The sequence below is a fragment of the Amblyomma maculatum genome, chromosome 2, assembly GCF_055883805.1.
Source record: "Amblyomma maculatum isolate TAMU_Amacu chromosome 2, ASM5588380v1, whole genome shotgun sequence".
In the NCBI taxonomy this organism is placed as follows: domain Eukaryota; kingdom Metazoa; phylum Arthropoda; class Arachnida; order Ixodida; family Ixodidae; genus Amblyomma; species Amblyomma maculatum.
In genome coordinates this window covers 165,251,192-165,263,505 of record NC_139345.1, presented here as the reverse complement: position 1 = coordinate 165,263,505, position 12,314 = coordinate 165,251,192, and the positions used below count along the sequence as shown (strand labels likewise).

The window sequence follows — 12,314 nt, the reverse complement described above, 5'->3', positions numbered from 1 at the left end:
GCTATGAGGGACGCCGTAGTCAGAGGGCATCTTAAATTTGACCTTATATCTTGGATTCTCAAATGCTGGATCGGATAAAATGAGTTGTGCTTCGCCTTCAGTTTGACCGCTCAGTATTACCTTTCTCGCTTTCTTTATCTCGCCTTTTTAACACACACGCGCACGTGCGTTCGCGCGTTCGTGCCTGTGTGTGTGTGTGTGCGTGTGTGTGTGTGTGTGTGTGTGTGTGTGTGTGTGTGTGTGTGTGTGTGTGTGTGTGTGTGTGTGTGTGTGTGTGTGTGTGTGTGTGTGTGTGTGTGTGTGTGTGTGTGTGTGTGTGTGTGTGTGTGTGTGTGTGTGTGTGTGTGTGTGTGTGTGTGTGTGTGTGTGTGTGTGTGTGTGTGTGTGTGTGTGTGTGTGTGTGTGTGTGTGTGTGTGTGTGTGTGTGTGTGTGTGTGTGTGTGTGTGTGTGTGTGTGTGTGTGTGTGTGTGTGTGTGTGTGTGTGTGTGCGTGTGTGTGTGTGTGTGTGTGTGTGTGTGTGTGTGTGTGTGTGTGTGTGTGTGTGTGTGTGTAGTGGAGGGAGGGGGAGCCGTGCGTGCGTGAGCACGCTCATGTGTTCACTGCCTCAAGGTCCAATGCGGCAGTTGGCAAGGCTCGCAAATGTAGCGAATACGCGTGTCGGTGCTTTGACAGCTTTTATTTCATCACACCGTTGTTTCCCGTCCGGTGCGTTGACGCTTCAACCTTGGAGAGGCCTGCACTCCTTGTAGGCTTTCCTGACAGCTTCCGCCTGATCAGGCTGCAAGAAAGGAAAAAAAAGTGGGCCAACGATAATGATGCAAAACAATGCGCAATTAGAGCTCAGCATTCCGGGTAATTTTGTTTTCCAACATCCTGAGGTAAACAAGCGAAAATTTAAAGATTGTTTCTATGCACATGCAGTTTCAATCTAACCAACACTGACCCCCCTAATCGTCTTCTACATCACACTCAATCCTTTCCAAAATTCCTGATTGTTATTAAGGAGTGGCTTTTCTGATCCCTGGTGGCGCCGTCCCCGTGTTCCTTCTGTTGCTACGACCTCGCCTCGAACGGCGCCTGGGCGGCGTAGGCCCGCTACTCATGTGCACACATATTTCCCAGCGTAACCGCGTCATTGGATCTCGTTTGCGACTCGCCTTTCCGATTAACAATCGTGTTCATACACTTTGCTAATCGGTAAACGACCACTCTCTTAATTTATGCCCATATTACGTCACACGTCATCTGAAACGCATATAGAATATAGTCGTAAGCAGTTGCCAGGTTTTATGAACCAATACCGGTCCAGCTATGAAATCCTGCTTTAACCATGCTGTCCGACAGTCTCTGCGTAGCATATATGGGTCACATGTCTGACGCGATCCAAGGATCCAGAATTTGATTCCCATGTAAACCTTTTCCTCTGACAGCGGCCGAATTGGCAGCTGGATACTCTGGTTATAATCTACGCGCATTAAACGATATAATTTCATGATTAGAAAAAGTATAAAGAGCAACATAAAAAAAAGCTGTTTTTGTATGTTGAATTTACGGACGTGCAAACTGAGCAAGAATTTCACTGCAATATCATAATTTTGCAAAAATACAATAATTAAATTCTCGTTCACGGCAGATAACATGCTTATTCATATTTTACCTATTAATACTGGCACTTGATACCTTCAGTTATGTAGAATTTCAGTAACGCTCCATATATGCTTCTATATGCATGGCTTTTTAACACGAATAATACTTTAGTAATATTTTATTATTTCAGCATGAATTTCATTATAACCCACCCTATTAATAACCAGCTTCTTACCTTATTGATGCCATTTTTCTGAATTTCGAGAAAAGTTTCGACGGTGTACTCCATCATTATTGCTTAAACATGTCATGTTATCAATGACAAAGACTGTAATTTGCAGAGTGAAAAAAAATTTGATCTTTAGACATCAACGTGTAGTTAAAACAATTAAACGTCAAACGCGGATTATGCGACATCAGAAGCGCCGCAGACGTCTGTTATGACCCTAGTGCTATTTAAAATTTTTGTGACTTTATAATTATAGATTTTGACCTAGCTTCCTATGTGCGCCTTTTCGCAGACGATTGTGCGATTTGTTGTGTTGTTAAGAATCAGCAGCATTTTGTTGTTTTGCATTATGAGTTGAATTAAGTAACTGAATGATGCAGCGCTTGAGAAACGCATAAGAAGTTGCAAAACAAAATTGCTCTATATTTCATTTGCAAAAAAGACATCCGCGCAGAATACAAATATTTGATAAAATCTTCTGAGCCAATACCCGTTTGTAAATGCTGGTATCTCAGCGCAATATTTGCTCCTTACTTATCATGACACCACTGCATTAAAAAAAAAAGAACAGCAAAAGCATACCAGACATTAGGTTTTTTGCCCCTTAATACTAAGTGGCTTTGTCCAAGAATTACATAGGTTTTATATACAGCTTATATTAAGTTAATTATTAATTATATATGCACCTTGCAGGATTCATGGCTCAAACATGACATTTAGAGTAGTGAACGAGATCAATATTGATCAGTACGGCCTGTATTCGGAATCTAAACGAGGCGATTGACAGTGTTTCCCACCTCCATCGCAATACAATTGTTTCCTATACGATTCTGCTCTTCAAATCTTGTTCTAAGCATGAACGAATGTGTACAGCTGTCGAGGGCGATATGTCGTGAAAACGGGGATTGAAAATTTGTATTGCGATTAAAATTGCGCTTATTTATCGCCATTATAAAATAGCTAATAGATTTCTCCGTGTCAATGCCACAGCAGCTCTAATGCCCTAAATGTTTCACATATGAAGGCAGAACATTCAATAATGGAGGCTAAATGCGCAAGCAAAGTGCCACCGCATGGTTGCATGCTAGATGCGAATAGGAACTGCGGAGGTGCACCTCGCAGAAGCATTTTGTGAAAGTGAGCAAGCACAGTTTGGCAGTATCGAAGTTACTGAGTAACAATATTATTCAGTGATCCAACGGGCAGATGCTTTGGCTAAAGATACTCAAATTTCAGCTTGAGCTCAGGCGGTGTACTGCTTTGCATTTTAAACCACCAAGCGTTAGTGATGCAATGGTGAATTAGATAACGCGTTTCGAGACACTTCGAAAAACGTATTTTTACGGCTTATTTTAAACACATATAGCTACACACATACGTTTAAAATTTGATTTCTTTTTATTCAACTACATATTACCCCACAGTGAAACTTAATAAATTAACTCGGAGTTCGTGCGCTTCAAGAAATAGAATGAAACAAAAATGTACTTACCGAGAGGATCGCCTTCAGCGCCGCGCCCTAAGAAAAGAAGGGAAATCTTATTCATGTTGTTGTCGAGTGACTTAGCTGTGCATTATATTCACGCAGATATTGTTGTCATTTCTATAACATCACGTTGCGATTGGCACAGTTTCGCATGCAAGATGTAAGCTGACGTTTCTTGGCTTCTTGGTAGATGCATTCGGCGTACCAGCTGCTAAAACATCAGCGAGAACTCTCCCACAATATCATTCTTTTTATGGTAAACAACTCACGTGAACATTTTTCTCTAGGCTGCTCCTACATTTTGCTGCCTACAACACCTAACTCAGTATTAGGCTATAAAACTAACAGCGACATTTTAACAATAATTTTGATGAAGGGAGTCCGTGTATAAACGCATTCAGTTCACATCAAAAGGTGCGGCTTCTTTTCCCCAAAGCAGATTCCTGTAAACGTGTCAAGCACGAATATGTAATCGGATAGTGCGGCGGTGAACTGCTATGAAATCTCTGACAGAAACATGCTTAGGAGCTTCTTACATTGATAAATTACACATAGCGTAGACATTGGAGCCAATTGTGTATGGAATCGGCCTGCTATAGCCTATAAGAGGCGACAGCCTTACAAAACACAATAAATGCTTCGCAAATACTCGCGTTTTGACTCCTTCAAAAACAGGAAGTAACTTTTCGCCTCGATTTCAGAAGCAGAAATACTGCGATGGAGTAATTTCGGAAAATCGTAAACATTCTCAACTCACGAAATCGACGTCGGCCCCGCACTGCTTCTTCAGAAGCTGAGCCACGTCGCCACCTTGGCTGTGGATGATCTCCTTCGCTCTTCCCGTGATCTGCGAGGAAAATCATCGACATCAGCATAAGTACGTATGCACCATCTTTACTGATTCATACAAGAATTAAAAAAAAACGCCCTCCATCGCATGAGTTCGGTTTCATAAACGCTTTATAAAATTTAGCTGCTTTTCCCACACAGATATGGAATAATTTAGCACATGCACAGACAGGGAGTCTTCATCACCTCTGTGAAGTACATCTCTGTGTTTTTCCATGCAATAAAACGTCGTTTAAGTTCCTTGTCTCCCTAAACATCTCGCTGCCCTGAGGAAGTTCCTGCTAATGACAACGGACTAAAATTCTTAGTCTGATGTTTTGCTACTTTACCTGTCTTATTTATATTGGCAACGACACTGCCCTCCTGCCGCGAACAGAGATATTAACAAATCTTATCTATAATATTACGCGCTGTATTTGCTCGCTGCTCTTCCTCAGACCTACGATATGGTTGCCCTCTGGCCAGATTGCTATCTTCTTCTTGCCTACCGTTTCATTGAAGTAAATCACCAGTGGAGTGTACTGCGCTGCTTCTTTACTCCTTCCTGATTCACCCTCTGCATAGATCTTTTGTCTATGTCGTCGTGATGCCGGGGTGTAAGTGCAAACAACCATAAAGCTCTTGTAAATCTTAATAGCAGACATCTTATAGTTTATGTTGTAGAATTTGTTTGCATCGCAAGATGGTGCATCCCTGTTGAGCATGAATCACATATCTAGCTAGAACGATTCTTCTAGACTATGTTAGCATCGCATATTCGATTTTTTATTGAAAATTGCGTGTTGATGAGATATGAACCGCGTTCGACTGATTATGTACCACCGGGCAAATTTTGTGAAAAAAAAATGTATTCGAAATTTTAAAGCCGCTTTAGATCACAAATAAATAGCCTAAGCAATATGCATTCCTTGGTGTGCTGCCATACTTCCTAATTGACAAACTACAAATGAATTAACTGATGATCGAGCATACCTTGGAGTCAACTTTTTCTCCCAGACACTTCACCAATGCCGTAATCTGGTCGTTGTTCAAGGCTGAAAAGCGGGAAAAGCATTGGAGGTCACATTTCTGACACGATGATTCCACACTTTTCTGACACGTTCTATGCCAGCAAGTGTATTGTACTCGGAAAGATCTGCAAAGCGCAAAACAAATCACACAGTGTCGGCCTGCGCCGAATTCGTTTTAATAGCAAACCTATGTACAGGTCTGGTCACACGTAAACATCTAAGCGGTTGCCTCCAAAACCTTTTCTCGCTTTGAGTACTTAAAATTGGCAGCTGTGAGGTGCAGCCTAGTAGCTGCATATTTTGCTTCGCTGATATATTCTGAGAATTTTACCCCTAGGAAGTTTGAAAATATTAGAATATACGCGAAGTTTATTGCTCCTTCTATTTTAGCACTTCAGTTTACACTATATTTAGCCGCTTCTTCAACAATATGTGCATCCTTTCTAATGAACTAATCATTTGTGTTTTCTTATGAAACAATAAGCAGTTGGGGTTATCAGGCATCATTATGCGTTTATCTGGAAAACTGCCTGTTTGCACAGAAACTGAAAATAGGTTCTCAGCGGCAAGCCACAATTCCTTTTTAGCTCAACTTCCCACTCATATTTAGAAGTTCCGCTGTAATCTTGGCCCGATATGCGTCGAAAAAATACCTAATTTCAGGTTTGGTGCAATAAACTATGTGTTTTACAATGCACTTTTTAGAAGATGATGATAATGTCAGCACCAAAGTGACCTGGCTCCAGCGCTCCGGCACAAGGCGCGAGCACCAGCTAAACGAGCCAGGATCTGCAAGCGGTTCTCTTGGCCAAGCCCTAGTAAACGAGCTCGCCTGCAATCATCATCATCATCATCAGCCTGACTATACCCACTGCAGGGCGAAGGCCTCTCCCATATTTCTCCAATTAACCCGGTTCTGTGGTAGCTGCATCCACTTCAGCCCTGCGAAATTCTTGACCTCATCTGCCCACCTAACTTTCTGCCGCCACCTGCTACGCTTTCCTTCCCTTGGAATCCAGTTTGTTACCCTAAGAGACCATCGGTTATCCTTTTTTCGCACTATATGACCTGCCCATGCCCATTTCTTCTTCTTAATTTCCGCTAGAATATCAGTAACTTCAGTTACTTCCCTCACCACACTGCACGCTTCCTAACTCTTAATGTAACCCTTACCATATTTCGTTCCATAGCCCTCTGCGTTGTCCTCAACTTAGTAGAACCCTTTTCGTTAGCCTCCACGTTTCAGTCGCATAGGTGAGTACAATAAGGCTCGTTAAATTCTTGGTGGAGGTGGGGGGATTATGATAGAGCTGCGTAGTCTAACATTTGCTACCACGACGTCATTTGACCTCAACGAACCAGCCTCTTCTTCACCCCCACCCGCACCTTGCCCCGGTGCGCTTCGCCGCCGGGATCCTGCTATTTTGAGTGGCACTGACGACCACAATGTGGAGGACTGGCATTCCTCCTACGACCGGATGAGCGCTCACAACTGGCGGTACGACAACATGAAACTAACGAATGTCGCCTTCTGCTTGACCGATGTTGTGAACATCTGGTTCAGAAACCACGATTCGGACTTCGCCACCTGGTCCGCTTTCAAGACCGCCTTCATTGACATATTCGGACGTACGGCCGAGCGCAACCTTCGCTCTGAGCAGCCGCCCAGAAGGTTCGTGAAAGCTTCACCGGCTACGTAGAAGACGTCCTCGATCGGTGCAAGCACATCAGTGTATTCATGACAGAGGCTGGCCGCATAAAATATGTACGCAAGGCGATTGAGAACGACGCATTCTACAGGCTTGTTGCCAAGAGCACCACCTCCGTCAGTAATATTGTCAACCTGTACCAGACCTACGACAAGCTAATTCGAGGATGAGTCTTCTCACGGTTGCCCTCAGCACAGATCGAGGCTCTTACCAGAATTGGCAACGGTAGCCAGCAGTTTTCTAACTGTCCCGATCAAGCATTTTGTCCGTGAGGAGGTTGCGCTTCTCTGTGTTCCAAGCCTGCCATTACACCTGGCACTGGCCCTATAACGCATGATTTGAGACCAAATGCCGGAGCCCGTCAGTTTGTCGTCCACCTCCCATTGTAGCGTCTCCCGTTGCAGCGCACCCCATTGTCGCGCCTGTCATATCTGCGCCACTTATGCCGAAATAGCCCGACAGCCGCCGCTATTTGATCCTTTTCGAGCTCCCTTCGAGTCATGTGCGCTCCTGCTTTCCAACGTTTCCAACCATGGCGAACACAATACAACTTGCAGATTTTCTACTATTGTGGCATCACTGGACACGTGATGCGTCACTGCCACCACCACACCGTGTTCTCTTTCGAGAAGCCGATCATTGATCATACGGTTATAACCATCTTTAGTATTTTACCCGAACCTCGTATTACGAGAGCCGCCCATCTGTTCGTTGCCGCTCTCCATCTCCGCGTCGCCACTCGGTGTTCCCATGCAACGTCGTTCGACCCCGCCGCAGGAAAACAAGTGATCGCAGTTCCGGTGGCTAGAACTTCGTTTTCGTGGAGCCACTAAAGCCCTCGCGTTTCGTCGACGAATTTGGTAAATTTTTCCATGGATGGCATCAATGTTCCTGCCCTTATTTACGCCGTTGATGCTGTGTCCGTGTTAAGCGAGAAATTATGCCGCCATATGCACAACGTAACGACGCTGCTATACGGTGTTTCGCTTCGTACTTCAAATTCACAGCTCATCAATCCTGTGACCGCCTGTACAGAGAGAGTTAGTATTGATGGTGCTGTGTACATCACTGAATTCATCTTACTTTAATCAAGCACTCAATACGCTAATTGGGCTGAGAATTTATATCCCAACATCAGGCCGTCATTCACTCGTGCTGAATCACGCTATTTCCGTTCTACGTTCTGTGACCCCACGACGACCGATGCCCCTGCAATGTGCGCCAAACCGTACCAGGCGATGTTCCAATCCCGCCAATTTCTGTGTTCTTTTGTCCGTTTTCTCTGACTCTGCGACTGGCCAGTCATCTTCACGCCTTACAACTTCACACACCCTCACTGTATGTCCCTGCCGTTTGCCTGCTTACTGTTGAAGCTGACTGCAGCACAGTGCCCGCCATCCATCCCTTAAGTTACCCCTTTTCTTGACGGTGAGTGTCTGGGACGCGTCTAGTCTTTTGCTTCAATTTCTGAATGCGACAGCTGCGGTGACAACCCTTACCACATACTGGTAGCTGCGCTTAAGGCTACATCTGCTGATCCATCCCGAGTAGACATCTCCGCCGGCTATATTTACGGCAAACTCACGCCAACTCAACAAACCCAGCATTTTGCCCTGCTTGACCAGTTCTGTTACTCTTTTGTTTTGCTTAGGCCGCACATTGGTTGCTGCCCATCGCATCCACACTGGTATCCACTCTCCCCTGCGCCACCGACCTCATCGCGTCTCCCCGACTGAGCGTCAAATGATCAAGGAGCAGGTGGCCGACATGCTTACGCGTGGCATATCATTCAACCTTCAAACAGTCCTTGGGTCTCCACCGCCATTCTTGTCAACAAAAATACAACTCAATCTTCTTTTGCCCTCACTATCGACGCTAGAATAAAACAACCCTCAAGGGCGTCTATCCCTTGCCCAAATTGAGGACGCCCTTGACTGCTTGAAGTGTGCCGAATTTATCTCATCATTATACCTCCATTCAAGATAATGGCTAGTTTCGCTGGCCGATGCTGGCTCTGCTACCAACTTTCGTCATGCTAGACGGACTGTATGAAATCAACGTCGTGCCGTTCGGACTTTGTAATGCACCTGCTACGTTTTAGCGCATGATGGACACCATACTGCGCGGCCTCAGAGAGAGACCTGCTTGTGCTAACCGGATTTCCCGACGTATCTCGCTCGATAGAGAAATGTGTCTTGATGCTTCACTGCAACTTGCCTCCAAGTGGATTTAAAGAAATGTAATTTCACCGCCACCAATTGACGATTTTGGGACATGTCGTGTCTAAGGACGGTGTGCTTCTCAACGCAGCTAAACTTCGTGCTGTCAGTGCGTTCCCAAAAACATCCATTATAAAGAAAGTTCGAAGATTCATGGTCTCTGCTCTTTCGTCCGAAGCTTCATGTGACAAAACGTTTAGCACACTGCACCGACTGCTTACCTCACCACCCATATTACGGCATTTTGACCCCGATGCACCCTCTGAAATCCACACTGATGCCAGCGGCACAGGCATCAGTGATGTTCTAGTACAACGTAAACCCGGGTATGTTGAATACGCTGTAGCATACGTGAGCCGCACTTTGACAAGACAGAGCCGAACTACTCAGCTCCTGAGCAAGAATGTCTAGCCATAGTTCTGGCGAGAGAGAAATTCCCACCTTACGTGTACAGCCGACCAATCGAAGTCGTTACGGACCACCATTTCCTGTGTTGGCTGTCCACCATTAGAGATCCCACTGGCCGCCTCGCTCACCCATTCTTCAAGAATATGATATTCGTGTGGTGTATCGTTCTGGAAGGGAGCATAACGACGTTACAAAATTGCCTCGCTTTCCTTCTACCCATTGTAAGTTTGCGTGCGATTCCCCCCTCGAATGCAGTTCCTTGTTTTCGAGCAATATGGCAGTGGCGCAGTCCAACGATCCCTGAATCGCGTCCCTTGTCGTCTTTATTTCGCACCCTTCGCCCATTTCGTCGCCTCACGCAATGACCCACCAGGCTGATCGCTTCACAATTCCTGATGAGCACTTAAATCGCCGAATTTATTTTTCTTGAGGCCGCAAATGGCTGCTGGTCATTCTCGGCACTTGCGATCGGAAATCTTCACTTCATTTCACGCTTGCCCGCAAGCCGCTCACACTGGTGCATTCAAGACTTATGAACGGCTGCTCCTGCGTTAATACTGGCGCGGAATGTACACCTGCGTTTGTAAGTTCGTCATCTCCTGTCCAGATTGTCAATGCCGCAAGTCCGTCCATCGCCATTCGAACGGCGCCATGAAGGCTCTCTGTTGTTCATGCGGGCCTTTCCTAAACTGCAGCCGGCAACCGCTGGATCATTGTAGCGGTGGATCGTCTTACCCGGTACGCCAAAACCGCCGCCCTACCTGCTGCTACGGCCAATATCTTACACCATTTCATCCTTCGTCACAGAGTACTGCGGGAGCTGCTTAGCAACCGTGGATGGATGTTTTTATCTGAAGTGATTTGGTCCCTCCTGCAACAATGTAATATCCATCATGGCACTACTACGGCCGACTTCCGCGGACCAATGTTCTAACTGAACGATTGAACACCATAGGTGATATGTTGTCAATGTACAGGTGCGGACATAGCGCTTTTCAGATCAAATTAAAATCACGCTTTCTGCACTGCAGATAAGAAAACAATATTTGTCTAAGAAAAGGACACTGACGTCTACTATAGGTTCCCACATACCACGACTGCCAGTCTCAATTATGCAACGCGTAAAAAATTTTAGAAGCAAAAAGCGTGCTCCGTTTACTTTTGTCCGCACCGCCACGTGGCTACAGACTAGCCCAAGTGGGGCACATTGCTACCCTTCGTCGCTTATGCGTGCAACACTGCTACGCAGAGCACTATTGGATTCTCGCCATTTTTCCTATTATACAGACGTGAACCATCTTCTCCACTCGACACAATACTTTCTTAACTGCCCGATTCTTCTGAACTCACCACCATATCTGTAGCCTCTTGGCGTGCTGAGGAGTTCAGGCAGCTCGACCTCTCGTTCAGGTTTGTTGACAGCGGGCGACAGAAACATCGTTTTGACGTTGCTCATGAGACGGACAGCTTTCTTCGGCAAGTCCTTGCTTTTCTACGCGTGTCTTCTGCATCACCTACCCTCTCCTCCAAGCTGCTACCGAAATACCAGGGATCCTATCTTCGTCCTTGAGCGCACTTCATCCGTCAAGCCCTCGCAAGATATTCGACGACGTGGCCATGAGCCGGTGCATGCTTCTCGCTTAAAACCATACGACGCCCCACGCGTGGTATTGTTCCGTTAAGTCGGCGAGATGGCTACGTCCCTAGGGGTGATTGTAAAAAAGAAGACGACCATGGCGCCAGCGCAGCGGCACGATAAGCAAACATCAGTTGGACAAGCCTGGACCTGCAATCGGTTCTCTTGGCTTAGCCCTAGTGAACGAGCTCGCCTACAATAAAGCTCGTTACAGTGAATACAATCTAGTGAGATCTACATACAATGAGACACCGAGAAGAACGAACATACTGATGTATAGCGCATATGATTCTTTAGATGCGTGTGCACCAAAGCCCAAACCTGGCTCAAACGTTTTCTGGCAAACGCGAAAGTCTCACATGGAATCTAGAAAAGTTCCTAAACGTTGAAAATGTGAGCAAATATTTCAGTTTGCTTACCACACACTTCATGGGCACCCTTGACGACGAACGCTCCAACCAGTACGAGCGCACAGACGATAATCCCCTTCATTTTGGACGGGCAGAAACTTCTCAACGAAGCAAAAAGATATGAAGACAAGGACCCCAAGAAGAACGAGTTCGACTGCGTAACTGGGCGTTGATACCCTTTATATAGGCCCAAATTCTTTTTTCTGATGTCCTTGACTAGAACTAGAAATGTCCAGGTAGCCGACTGACTTAGATGTCGCAATACTTTGCAATATTTGGCGTCCTTGATCAGCTTTCTTCCCTCACTGGGAGCGCAGCATATTAAAAGTTTGTGTGAGTAAAAAAGCTTAAAACTGGGCTTCTGCTTGGAAAGGGCCAGATTCGTGCAACGGGAACTTGAGATACGCATCGCGCATTTTGATCATCGAGCTGTTTCGCTCTGCTTTCATGCTTTTGCCTCTGTTTTTCCCATGACGGTATCGCGTCTTCTTGCTACCATGTCACTCGTGTTAAGAAGGGCATTCAGCCCATGATAATTAAGTATTGTACTCTCCTCACTCCTCCACTCCCCGCACCTTCCATTATGGCTTCGTGGCCGCTGATTCGTGCTCCGCGGTCGTAATGGGCATTACCGACCGCCCCTCTCGCTTGCTCATCGGCACACCCTAAGCTTCAATGCTCTAATGCAGTATCGGCTTTTCCGGAGCTTAAAATGCTGCACTCAAGGTGGTTACAGAGAGTAAGAAAGCCAAGCGAAGCATTGGACACGA

General features: G+C 45.7%; 1 protein-coding gene across 1 annotated transcript; it reads right to left on the bottom strand.

Moving 5' to 3' along the window:
• Positions 1-660: 660 nt before the first annotated feature.
• Positions 661-11,694, bottom strand: LOC146200348 (uncharacterized). Its single transcript, XM_084592927.1, has 5 exons — positions 11,554-11,694; positions 5,125-5,186; positions 4,061-4,150; positions 3,310-3,336; positions 661-779 (listed from the first exon to the last, which is right to left on the bottom strand). Exons 1-5 carry the CDS (start codon positions 11,624-11,626, stop codon positions 720-722), a joined length of 312 nt encoding a protein of 103 aa, XP_084449053.1. The 5' UTR covers positions 11,627-11,694; the 3' UTR covers positions 661-719.
• Between the last annotated feature and the right edge of the window lie 620 nt (positions 11,695-12,314).